General features: G+C 46.7%; 1 protein-coding gene across 18 annotated transcripts in view; it reads left to right on the forward strand.

Moving 5' to 3' along the window:
* LOC105476495 (centrosomal protein 164) overlaps positions 1-13413 on the forward strand; it is a 98239-nt gene that overhangs the window by 31472 nt on the left and 53354 nt on the right. For 14 of the 18 annotated variants that reach the window (XR_011611242.1, XM_071075970.1, XM_071075980.1 and 11 more), the window contains 2 exons: positions 4798-4996; positions 7818-9515. Coding sequence is in view for 17 of the 18 variants with exons in the window: in XM_071075970.1 (XP_070932071.1) it covers positions 4798-4996; positions 7818-9515 (1897 nt within the window). In the remaining variant the exon portion in view is untranslated. Of the gene's footprint in view, positions 1-4797; positions 4997-7817; positions 9516-12309; positions 12454-13413 lie in introns of those variants that run through there. The other 4 variants (XM_071075981.1, XM_071075982.1, XM_071075984.1 and 1 more) reach the window with 2 other exon arrangements.

The raw sequence follows: 13413 nt of genomic DNA on the forward strand, positions 1-13413 counted from the left end.
TTCCATATGAATTTTGGAATAGCTTGTCAGTTTCCGAGGCCGAGCACGGTGGCTCATGCCTGTAATCCCAGCACTTTGGGAGGCCGAGGCGGGCAGATCACTTGAGGTCAGGAGTTCAAGACCCGTCTGACTAACATGGAGAAACCCCGTCTCTACTAAAAATGCAAAATTAGCTGGGTGTGGTGGCACATGCCTGTAATCCCAGCTACTAGGGAGGCTGAGGCAGGAGAATCACTTGAACCTGGCAGGTGGAGGTTGCAGTGAGCTGAGATCATGCCTTTGCACTCCAGCCGGGCCACAAGAGCGAAACGCCGTCTCAAAAAAAAAGAATAGCTTGTCAGTTTCCTATTAGGATTTTTATTGTGGTTGAGTTGACTCTGTAAATCAATTTGGGGAAAACTGACATCTTAAACAATACTTTCTTTTTTTTTTTTTTTTTTTTTTTTTTTTTTTTTGAGACGGAGTCTTGCTCTGTAGCCCGGGCTGGAGTACAGTGGCCGGATCTCAGCTCACTGCAAGCTCCGCCTCCCGGGTTTGCGCCATTCTCCTGCCTCAGCCTCCTGAGTAGCTGGGACTACAGGCGCCCGCCACCTCGCCCGGCTAGTTTTTTTTTTTTGTATTTTTAGTAGAGACGGGGTTTCACCGTGTTAGCCAGGATGGTCTCGATCTCCTGACCTCGTGATCCGCCCGTCTCGGCCTCCCAAAGTGCTGGGATTACAGGCTTGAGCCACCGCGCCCGGCCTTAAACAATACTTTCAACCCATGAACGTGGTCTGTTTCCATTTGCAGTATTTAGGTTTTCTTTAATGTCTCTAGGACATATTTACCCTGTAGAAAAATGTAATCTGCAAATAAGGACAATTTTTTATTCCGTTTTTAGTATATTGAAGTTTTTGTTGTTGTTGTTGTTGTTGTTTTTGAGATAGAGTCTTGCTCTATCGCCCAGGCTGGAGTACAGTGGTATGATCATTACTCACTGCATCCTCTAACTCCTGGGCTCAAGAGATCCTCCCACCTCAGCTTCCCCAGTAGCTGGGACTACAGGTGTATGTCACCATGTGTGGCTAATTTTTGTATTTTTTTTTTGTAGAGATGAGGTTATGCCATGTTGCTCAGGGTGGTCTTGAACGCCTAAGCTCAAGCAATTCACCTGCCTCAGTCTCCTAGAGTGTTGGGGTTACAGGCATGAGCCACAGTGCCTAGCCTAGAAATACTATCAATTAAAAAATTGTCAATAAAAAAAAAAATAGTCAATCCAAGGGCAACAAATAACAATGGATCATTTTAAATTGCATTTCCCAAGTTGTTTGTAGAGTTGAATTGGCCATCTGTTGATCTTTTGTGATTTACCTGTTTATATCTCTTGCCTTTTTGTCTAGTAGATTGCTTATCTTTTATTTTTGTTAAGGTGACAGAACTCTTTGATTATTCTGGGTATTCTGGGTAATAGTAGTGGTATCTTACCACTATTTCTACTATTTTATCCCAGTCACATGTCTTTTAATTTGGTTTATGCTTTCTTTTGTCATACTGAAGTCAATACATTTGTATATATTTTTTCTTAATTGTGGTAAAATATATATAACATGAAATTTACCATTTTAAGCATTTTTGAGTGGACAATTCAGCAGCATTAAGTACATTTACAATGTTACATGGCTATCACTACCATTCATCTCCAGAATTTTTTCATCCCCGAACTGAAACTCTATAGCCATTACATATGAATTCCCCATTTTCCTTTCTCCTTAATCTCTGGCAATCACCATTCAGCTTTCTGGCTCTATGAATTTGCCTATTCTAGGTACTTTATATAGGTGGAATTATGCAATATTTGTCCTTTTGTGTCTGACTTCTTTCACTTAGCATAATATCCTCAAGGTGCATCTATGTTGTAGCATGCGTGAGAATTTTTTCTTAAGGCTGAATAATATTCCATTGCATGTATATACAACATTCTATTTATCTTTTTTTTTTTTTTTTTGAGACAGAGTCTCGCTCTGTCGCCCAGGCTGGAGTGTAGTGGTGCGACCTTGGCTCACTGCAACCTCCGCTTTCTGGGTTCAAGCGATTCTCCTGCCTCCGCCTCCTGAGTAGCTGGGATTACAGGCATGTGCCACCATGCCTGGGTAATTTCGTATTTTTAGTAGAAATGGAGTTTCACCATGTTGGCCAGGCTGGTCTCGAACTCCTGACCTCAAGTGATCTACCCACCTTTGCCTCCCAAAGTGTTGGGATTACAGGCGTGAGCCACTGTGCCCAGCCCTATTTATCAATTTATCTGTCAATGGACATTTGGTCTTCTTTCTGTCTTTAGGCTATTGTGAACAATGCTGCTGTGATTATTGGTGTACTAATAGCTGTTTGAATTATTGCTTTCAATTCATTTGGGTATATGCCCAGAAATGGAATTGCTGGGTCACATGGTAATTCTATTATAAATTAAATTAATTTTTTTCTTAGAGATGGGGTATTGCTCTGTCACCCAGGCTGTGCAGTGGCATAATCATAGCTCACTGTAGCCTCAAACTGCTGGGCTCAAGGGATCCTTCTGCCTCAGCCTCTTAAGTGGCTGGGACTACAGGTGTGCACCATGGTACCCAGCTATTTTTAAATTATTTAATTTTTATTTAATATTAAATTTGATTTAATTTTTTTGAGGAACCCCCATGCTATTTGCCAAAGTGGCAGCACCATTTTACGTTCCTACCAGCAGTGTACAAGGGTTCCTCTGTCTGCCAGGCTGGCGGTCAATGGCACAATCTCAGCTCATTGCAACCTTCACCTCCTGGGTTCAAGTGATTCTCCTGACTCAGCCTCCCAAATAGCTAGAATTATACGTGCATGCCACCACGCCCAGCTAATTTTTTTTTTTAACGGAGTCTTGCTCTGTCACCCAGGCTGGAGTGCAGTGGTGCGACCTTGGCTCCCTGCAGCCTCCACCTCCCCCGTTCAAACGATTCTCCTGCCTCAGCCTTCCGAGTAGCTGGGATTACAGGCATGCGCCACCACGCCTGGCTAATTTTTGTATTTTTAGTGGAGACAGGGTTTCACCATGTTGGTCAGGCTGGTCTTGAACTCCTGACCTTGTGATCTGCCCACCTTGGTCTCCCAAAGTCCTGGGATTACAGGCGTGAGCCACTATGCCCAGCCAATTTTTGTATTTTTTAGTAGAGATGGGATTTCACCATGTTGATCAGGCTGGTCTTGAACTCCTGACCTAAGGTGATCCACCTGCCCCGGCCTCCCAAAGTGCTGGGATTAGCGGTGTGAGCCACCGCACCCAGCCTTGTAGCCTTGAACTCCTGGGCTCAAACGATCCTCCCACCTCAAGTCTCCTGAGTAACTGGAACTACAGATGTGTGTCACTGTGCCTGGCTAATTTTTTTCATTTTTTGTAGAGACAGGGTCTCACTATGTTGCCAAGGCTCATTTTTTAGATTTTTGATAATAGCCATGCTTACGGTGTGAAGTAGCATTTCAGAATAGTTTTGATTTGCATTTTCCCAATGTTTAGTGATGTGGAACATCTTTTCATGTGCTTATTGGTCATTTGCATATCTTCTATCAGTGTCCTTTTTTACCCCTGATTTTTTTTATTTCTGCTCATTTTCTCATTTATTTTTCGTTTGCTCTTATGTTTGAATTGAGATTCGGCTTGTCAGATTTCATAAGGAGCTTGATTGGGATTGTATTGGATTTATATATTAATTTTGGGATTATTGACATCTTTACAGACTTGAGTCTTTCTGTTCTGGAATACTGAATGCCTCTCCCGTGGGTGTTTTTCTTTTTTCTGACTTGTCAGTAAAACTCTATAAAGATTTTGCACATTTTAGGTTTATGCGTGAGTATAAAATATTTTGCATTACTATTGTGAGTGGACTTCATTTTTCCTGTTAGCTGTCCTAATAGATTGTTGTTAATGGTGGATGAGATGAGTGGCTTATTTTGGACTTGTCCATGTTGAAACACAGATTCTTGAAATATACCTCCTACATTATTTTCTTCTACCATTGGTCCACACTAGCTTGGATTATTACTTTTTTTTTTTTTGAGATGGAGTTTCGCTCTTGTTGCCCAGGCTGGAGTACAATGGCATGATCTCGCCTCCCGGGTTCAAGTGATTCTCCTGCCTCAAACTCCTGAGTAGCTGGGATTACAGGCGCCCACCACCACCCCAGCTAATTTTGTATTTTTAGTAGAGATGGGGTTTCTCCATGTTGGTCAGGCTGGTCTTGAACTCCTGACCTTAGGTGGTCCACCCACCTCGGCCTCCCAAAGTACTGGGATTACAGGCGTCAGCCACCACGCCCGGCAGGATTATTGCTTCTTATGAGTTTAGAGTCTTCTGTAAAACCAGAGCTCTCACAATGCATTGTTCTTCCTCACACTGTTTATTAAAATATTAAGATTTATCCTAGCACTTATGTTCAACATGCTATAGTTTTTATACTTCTCCATCTAAATAAAACCAAGTTTGTTCCTATACTAGTCCAGCATGCATTCTCAAGAACTCCAGTGATTATACATCAGCATCTAGAGATTAGGTATCCCAATCCTTTCTTCCCATATCTAAGCTAACTCCTTCTTAACCAAATGGTACCCTTTGACTCTGTGTTAATCCTTTCCTTCCCTCGGCTCTTAACCCCTCTCATTCCATCTTCTCCCTCCCTTTTCCATCCCCGCTGTTCCTCCTCTTTTACCTCCTCTCCCTTTTTCTTTTTTTCCCCTCTTTTTCTTTTTCTTCTTTTGTAACTGAGCAGGGACTAACTTCTGAACTCTGCCCGTCCCCAGCCAGGACATCACAGGTGACATTTACTATTTCAACTTTGCCAACGGGCAGTCTATGTGGGACCATCCATGTGACGAACACTATCGGAACTTGGTGATCCAAGAGCGGGCAAAGCTGTCAACTTCTGGGGCCGTTAAGAAGAAGAAAAAAAAAAAGGAAAAGAAAGACAAGAAGGACAAAGAGACCCCCAAAAGTTCCCTGGTGAGTCAGTGGATGCCTCCTCCCAGAGAGGCCAGGGCTGAAATCTGGAGGGACATTGGGAACCTCTAGGTGTCTGCAGCTGGGAGGTTGAAGACAACAGTCAGAATATGGTAAATTCTTGATAGTATATCATCTAAACTTTGCCTGTCTTCTGGTCGATTTTCCTTTCAGCTTTTGGAATTCTGGAAGATGTTGCCATCTCTACACATTTCCTTTTCTCCCCACTTGGGAAGTGCATGTTACCTAATAGGATTGATGAGAGAGAGTCCTCTTCTGAGAATGGTTTTTGCAGTAGTAGTAGCAGTAATGGCATCGGCTGCTCTGGAGAGCGGGAACTGAAGGCGGTTGGCAGAGGCCAGTGAGCTGAGTGAAGTGTCCTTTCTCCTGTTCAGAGTCAGGCCTCCCAGTGTGGGTTCCTTATTTGTCTTAAGGCGGTGTGAATTCCTAGATATCAGATGTAGCCATAATTTAGTTGTCAAAACACCGGGTGCCTTCAAGATTCCAGAGAAAAGCCTTGGGCTTTATCTGCTCATCTAGATTTTTGCCAGTGTCCTCAGTGAGTGGTGGGTAACTGAAGTTTAATTGCCATGTGATTTCCTTGTTGTTGTTTTTTTTGAGACAGAGTCTCGCTCTGTCACCCAGGCTGGAGTACGGTGGCGTGATCTCAGCTCACTCCAACCTCTGCCTTTCAGGCTCAAGCAATTCTGCCACAACCTCCTGAGTAGTTGGGATTACAGGTGTCCGCCACCATGCCTGGCTAATTTTTGTATTTTTAGTAGAGATGGGGTTTCACCATGTTGGCCAGGCTGGTCTCAAACTCCTAACCTCAAGTGATCCACCAGCCTCAGCCTCCCAAAGTGCTGGGATTATAGGCGAGAGCCACCATGCCCAGCCTGATTTCCTTGGTTATAAGTAGCTTTTGTATTTGAGTTCAAAGTATTCATATTAATTATTGTTTCATTTGTCCCTTTAGTACGTCTGAACCTAGGAGGTGGAGTTATTGCCCACATGATTTAGGTGGAGCAACTAAGACCTGGAGCCATACCAAAGTGAGGCCCAGGCTCTCCCAGAATGCCGTAGTGGTCCCTTTACCCAGGCCTGGGGCAGGTGGGGCATGCTGAAGAGAGGGAGGGACATAGGAACTCAGCTCAGCCCGTGGCGAGCACTGGGAACATCGTTTCAGCCCTCTTCAGTGGTCCACTTGTTTTGCTCTTACAGCTTTTATTTCCCTCCAGAGCCTTGTGCTTCCTCTGGTCCAAGCTCCGCAGACACTTCTCTCTTCCCTCCCCTCCCTGACATACTACTCATGTTTTGAGAAACACGGTAACAAGCCCATTCCTCCAGATGGAGAAAAGAGGGCAGATAATTTCCAGCTAGGCTAGATTTTCCAATGTCATGTTTTCGAATGGCAAAAGGTGGCCACAGGGCTTTTCACGGACCCCGGATTATTTGAAATGGTAGTCAGGCATCTGGGCAGGCTGTGGCTTGACGAAAGGCGGGAGACGGAATGAAGTGAGGGTTCTGAGGTGGAGAGCTGGGTAAAGGACTGAGATGTAGGTGTGTGATCGGGTTCTTAGAGCCCTCTGTTAAAAAGAGTTCCTTCCATGATTGCAGGAAGTGAAGAAAATGGGACAGCCTTGCGCTGTCAGTCTGGTTCTTAGGGCTCAGGACAGGTGCCTCAAACTTGAGTTTGTCCAGGGGACAGCTCTCAGCCAGGCAGGCAGCCTGGACGCAAGTGGTTTGGACTCTCTGGAGGTGTGCACTCACAGCCAACTGGGGTTCAGTGTGAATGTTTGTAGAGGGGTGGTTGATTTTTTAGAAGTTTTTCTAGCCCAGAGGGTCTGTGACCATGTGGAGGTCTCTCAACAATACCAACTGGTTCATTTGGTAGACAATGCTAGACTGAGTTTTCAAGTCTCGGGTCATTTGTTATGCTTCTCTTCTCTCTCTGTTAAAAAATTTCTGGGTGTCCTTGATAAGGTTGGTGGACTTTTTTTTTTTTCTTCTTCTTCTTTTTTTTTCGTTTTTTTGAGACAGCGTCCTGCTCTGTTGCCCAGGCTGGAGTGCAGTGGCATGATCTTGGCTCACTGCAACCTCTGCCCCCTGGGTTCAAGCAATTTTCGTGCCTCAGCCTCCCAAGAAGCAGGGATTATAGGCGCCCACTACTGTGCCCAGCTAATTTTTTGTATTTTTAGTAGAGATGAGGTTTCACCATGTTGGCCAGGCTGGTCTCGAACTCCTGACCTCAAGTGATCCACCCGCCCCAGCTTCCTAAAGTGCTGTGATTACAGACATGAGTCACCACACACGGCCCAAGGTTGGTGCATTTTATAAAACTAATCAATCACAGAATCTGAGAGCTGGATAGTACATTAGGGATAGTCTGGTTAGCGATTTTCAGACTTTAGTTTATAGTAGAGCCCTGTCTTCAAGTCAGTTCCTCTATAGAGGTCCAGCTTATACAAAAAGAAATGGAGCTTCTTTGGTTGAACTTGGCAGTGTAGGTCTTTGTGACACCTCTTCTCTGTCACATGCACAATATAGTACCCCAAGGTACTGAACTTCCCAGGTTCCATGGAGCAAGGTTTGCAAACCATTGATCTAGTCCAGCCTCCTCTTTGTAAATAAGGAAACTGGAGCCTAGAAAACAATATATTTTCAGCCCAAGAGAGTTTTTATCTTTTCTTCCCTCTTCAGTTTGTGCTTTACCTTGACTAAAGAGGGTGGGTTTCTGCTGAGGGCTTACCAAGGGGTGAGGTAGCAAGTGTAAATCAGAAGTGCTTTGTCTTCGTTTTCTCTGCATGTTTATATACCCATCTAGGAAACGCAGCCTGAGGAGGGACTTCTGCCTCCTTCATCCTTTCTCTGCAGCCTGTCCCCTCCGTCAGCACCTGGGCTTCCTGATCTGGACCTAGATCAAGAGATTCAGGCTAGAAGTGAGGGATCCTATAACAAAGGAAAGAGCCCAGGCATGCTGGGCGACACCCCCTGGCGTTTCATGGGTGCCCTTCCCAGAAAGCTGCAGCCACTCTTCAAAGGCCAAACTTCCCAAATCCACCAGGTCTTTGCTGACATGGAGAAAATTTTAGGCAGGGCCTCAGCCCAATGCAGGAGAGAATTAGGTGATCAGCAGGGTCTGGAGAAACTCCAGAAGGTGACAGAGAAAATCTACCTGGGGTTTTCAGACCCTGAAACAGAAGAGCTGGAAATGAGGAGCAGACAGCAGAAACTGGGCACTCCAGCCCCTCAGAACACTGGGCTTCTCCAAAATGTGCAGGATGTGGTAGAAAGCAGGAGCCAGGCCCCTGTCCACTCAAAGCTTTCTGAAGCCATCAAGGGCCTGCCGCTGAAAGGGGAGCAGCACAGCCACAGCTTAGCCAAACTGAGCTCCACTGGCCCTGGAGGGGACAAGGGCCAAAGCCCCATTCCCACGTCATCCCCTGAGGAGGAGCCCTCCCTGTCCTCTTGTTCTTCCGGCCACATGTTGCCTGCCAGGAAGAGCAAGTTGTTGTTAGATAGCAGCCCTACTGAAGACCTGAGCTGGCAGGGAGTTCCTGGGGAAGGTGGGAGCGTAGGCAGTGGGAGGAGGAGGAGAGAACCTCCCGGACTGTGGATGGAACAGGTCTCCAAGCTTGTCAATAAGGATATCCCAGGAAGCTGCAAGGAAACAGAGCCCAGTGACGCTGGGGCTCTAGGGGCCTCAGCTGAAAGTCTACCTCAGGGGCTCTTGCTAATACCACCTGAAACCCTGGCATCAGAACCAGCTCAGAATCCCCTTTCAGGGAGGGCCCCCGGGGAGCCTCCTGCCGGTGAGAAGAGACAGACCCTCGGGTCTGCAGAGCTCCCTTGTAAAGATGAGAAGCCTAGTGTGTCTGGGCCTGACTTGGAGAACAGCAGCAGCAGCGGTAGCAGCAGCAGCAGCAGCAGCAGCCTGGCCTCACACCTGGGCTCTCCCGTCCTGGACGAGGTGAACAACTTCCCTTGGAACCTGCAGAGCTCACGGGGATCTGAGGAGGGTGTGGCTCAGTCAGACTCAGGTTTCAGAGATCAACACTTCAGCCCCTTCTCAGTTCCTCACATGTCCCACATGCAGAGCCCTGTCGAGGAGCAGTCAGAAAGTGAAGACTACTCTGAGGATCAGAGGTTCTACCAGCACATCCTGCAGATGGTCAAGATCTCCAGGTGGCCGGAGGGCCTGGGGCTGCCTGAGAGCATGCAGGACATGCCGTGTAGACACAGCGCCAGCACAGTCTGTTGCATGGCAGCTGAGTCTTCTAGGATGTCTAGTGAGGGTGAGCACGAGGCCATCAGAGTCCTGGAGAGGGACTCGAGGCTTCTATCATGGGAGCCAGAGCTGCTGGAACATCCTCAGGAGGTGGCCCTTGCCCCTGCTGGGCAGGAGGCCTCTCAGCAAGCCCACTTCCAGCCAAGCAGCAGCCCCCTCAGGCAGGGGCTAGTCCAGCAGAGCTCCATCGGCGGGCTTGCTACAGAGCCAGGCAAGATGCAGCATTTCAACCAGGTAGGCTTCTTAGTGAGCGTGGCCTAAAGGCCTAAACTTGGCAGGGAGGGAGCAGGTGGAGTTGGTGTCTTACCACAGCTGTCAGGCCTGTGTTCCTGTTACCCACCCTTCCTTGGTAACTGCTGGCCCTTTAACTACCCAAATGGCCATTTTATGGGATGACACATATTTGAAGTTTCTTCTACGCCATCACCTGCAAGATAGGGCTGAGGGTGTCTATGATTTCCCTTCCCTGGCTATAATTGTAATTCATAGGTGGTTCATGTGCTTTGAACTTGATCAGTTTTGAGGGTGAGCAAAACATCACTAATCCTGGCATATAAACACGTGTCTTCCTGGGATTTGGGAAGCTTTTCCTATCAGCTGATTCTAGAGAGAGGTCCTTCCACATAGGCAGCCTACCCCAAAGCTCTGAACTTATCTCTTCTTGAAATCACACAGAACTAGAAAGTTAATATCATGTTTTATTTTTATTTTTATTTTATTTTATTTTTAGACAGGGTTTTGTTCTGTTGCCCAGGCTGGAGTGCAGTGGATCTTGGCTCACTGCAATTTGCACCTCCATTGCTTGAATCCCAGGTTCAAGCGATTTTCGTGCCTTCAGCCTCTCGAATAGCTGGGATTACAGGTGCTCACCAGCCAATTTTTTTGTGTTTTTAGTAGAAATGTAGTTTTGCTATGTTGGCCAGGCTGGTCTCGAACTCCTGGTCTTAAGCAATCCACCCGCCTTGGCCTCCCCAAGTGCTGGGATTATAGACATGAGCCACTGCACCTGATTAGAGAGTTAATATTCTTTTTTTTAATTTTTTTATTCTTTTTGAGACAGTCTTGCTTTGTCGCCCAGACTGGAGTGCAGTAGTATCATCTCGGATCACTGAAACTCCACCTCCCGGGTTCAAGCTATTCTTATGCCTCAGCCTCCTGAGTAGCTGGGACTACAGGCGTGTGCAAACACACCTGGCTAATTTTTGTATTTTTAGTAGAGACAGAGTTTTGCCATGTTAGCCAGGCTGGTCTCAAACTCCTGACCTCAAGTGATCTGCCTGCTTCGGTCTCCCAAAGTGCTGGAATTACAGGTGTGAACTGCCATGCCTGGCCTGAGAGCTAATATTCGTGAGAGACGGAGGCCAGAACCTCTCTCTGCCATCCAGTGAGCTGCTTCTGCTCTTTGCCTCCTAGCGTCCCCAGAAAACCACATGGATAACCTGTGTCAGGCTTGTGTAGACCGTATTTGTGACTTCACTCTTGAGTTCACTTCCTCCCCTACTGGGATTTATCAAATGGCTGACCTTGCCCTATCATTCTCCCTTTGTCCCTTTAAAGACTCACCATATTCTTCATTCAGAAGTCAAGTTGGATCAGAGACCATGGGGATCAATCTGAATTTGTCCAGCTATTCTTTTGCTGTTGCCCAGCTGTGGCTTTACCCAGTTGTTTGCTCTGCTTCCTAATTGCTGGCTTGCATTGGTTCTCTGTTAGCTTTAATAACTACTGAAGCACTATAAATATCGGATAAGCTGCAGATTATCCTGAAAGTTTTAATTAGCCCAATGGCAGTAAGTTTATCTGCTCTGAAGGACAACTCCATGCATAGCCCCATACTCAGAGTTAATGGCCGTCTATAGAAGATGATCAGCTAGGAGCCAGGAATGTATAATTTCCCCGCTAACTGCTGATTTGGTCAAGGCCTGGGAGAACGAAGCCCTCAGCATGCTTGTCTCCCTCCCTCAAGCCCCCAGCACGTTAGCAAATTAGCCATGTTAGGAGTCTGTAATTTTCCATAAATATAGTGTGGGGATAATTTTGCTTGCTGATGGGATGGTTGGAAGGGCTGAAACCAGGAGGAGCATGCCTGGTTTGCCCAATTTACCTTGAAGAAGCTTTCTTGGGCTCTTCCCCCCAGCCCCCACCCTTTTTTTTTTTTTAAGAGACCAGAGTTTTGTTCTGTTGTTCATGCTGGAGTTCAGTGGTGTGATGGTAGCTCACTGCAGCCTTGAGCTCCTGGGCTTAAGCAATCCTCCCAAGTAGCTGAGACTACAGGTGTGTACCACCATACCCAGCTAATTAAAAATTAGTTTTTGTAGACATGGGGTCTTACTATGTTGCCCAGGCCAGTCTTGAACTCCTGGCCTAAAGTGATCCTCCTGCCTTGGCTTCCGAAAGTACTGGGGTTAGAGGTGTCAGGGACCATGTATGTCCTAGGCTTTTTTTTTCTGCCACAGCCAGAGCTGGTATAAAGTACTGTCTTAGAGATAGCCTTGGGTTCTAATCCCATCTCTGCCCCTCACTGGCTCTGTAACTTTGGGCAGGGTTCTTTTTTTTTTTTTTTTTTTGAGACAGGGTCTCATTCTGTAACCCAGGCTGGAGTGCAGTGGCATGATCTCACCTCACTGCAACCTCTGTCTCCCGGGTTCAAGTGATTCTTCTGCCTCAGCCTCCCTCAGTAGCTGGGATTACAGGCACCTGCCATCACACCCGGCTAATTTTTAAATTTTTTTTTAGTAGAGACAGGGTTTCACCATATTGGCCAGGCTGGTCTTGAACTCCTGACCTTAGGTAATCTGCCCGCCTCAGCCTCCCAAAGTGCTGGGATTATAGGTGTGAGCCACCACGCCCAGCGTGGGCAGGGTTCTTGACCTCACCAACCTCCATTTGTTCATATGGGGACTGTGGATAATGGCAGAGCCAGTCTCCGGTGGTTGTGAGGGTAAAATGAGACATCGCATGGAAGGTGTTTAGCCAGTGCACTGCTGGCCAGTGTTACGGTTATCAGCTCGTTTTCTCCTTCACAAAGATCTTCTACAACAGGCCAGATGATTGTGGACCTGCAGAAGCTCAGGAGTGGTTCTCACCTTACTTTTCCTGATGAGCATCTGATGCAGAAATGGGCCCTCCTGGGAACCCACCCACTGGTCTGGCCCCTAGGCTGAGGCTACAGGTGAGAAGATGGATCTTTGGAACCTCAGCCTGGCTGCCTCTGGGTTTCCTTTTCTCTCTTCAGTCCTTATGGGATTAGGGAGGATTGGAATTTTTGTGTCATCTGAGATATTTTAAGTTTGAGAAATGAATTTTGAAGGGGTCTTTGTAAATTGTCACCAGATTACCATCTTTGCTTCTGATAAGTCTAGATTATTGTAATGTGAATCCCTGTGATGGTAGCAATTTTATAATGTTGGTGTAGCCCTGGGCCACTCACAAAGGCCCCTAGCACTCATCTCCTTGAGCTTCTCTGCACACCTAGTCAGGTGGCAAGGCACACATCATCTCCATCTTGCAGATGAGTAAACTGAGAATCAGAGAGTCTGTGAATAGCAGGAGGTCTCACGAATTCTGACTCGTAGCCTGATTTCTTTCCCCAGCCCTTGCTTGCAGGAAGGAGAACAGGGAAAAGAATGGACCTGGTCAGCCCCACTACTGCCCTTTGGCAAGGCTCCTTTCAGCCACTTTCCTCATCAGTGGAAAGGGGAGAGAGTCCTTCTTTTGTTGCTCATGTGTATTTTTTTTGTAGTTAGTGTTGATTTTTTTTCCAGACAGGGTCATTTTTATTTTTTAGAGGCAGGGTCTTGCTCTGTCTCCCAGGCTGGAGTGCAGTGGTTATATCTCACTGTAACCTTGAACTCCTGGGCTTAATTGATCTTGCCGCCTCAGCCTCCCAGGTAGCTAGGACCACAGGCATGTGTCACTATGTCCCACTAATTTTTTAATTTTTTTGTAGAGACAGGGTCTCACTGTGTTGCCTAGGCTAGTCTGAGATAGGGTCTTGTTCTATTGCCCAGACTGGAGTACAGTGGTGCCATCATAGTTCACTGTAGCCTCCAGCTCCTGGGCTCAAGCAGTCCTTCCTCCTCAGCCTCCTGAGTAGCTGGGACTATAGGTGCATGCTACCCCATCTGGCTCA

The sequence above is a fragment of the Macaca nemestrina genome, chromosome 12 (genome assembly GCF_043159975.1).
Source record: "Macaca nemestrina isolate mMacNem1 chromosome 12, mMacNem.hap1, whole genome shotgun sequence".
Lineage (NCBI taxonomy): Eukaryota > Metazoa > Chordata > Mammalia > Primates > Cercopithecidae > Macaca > Macaca nemestrina.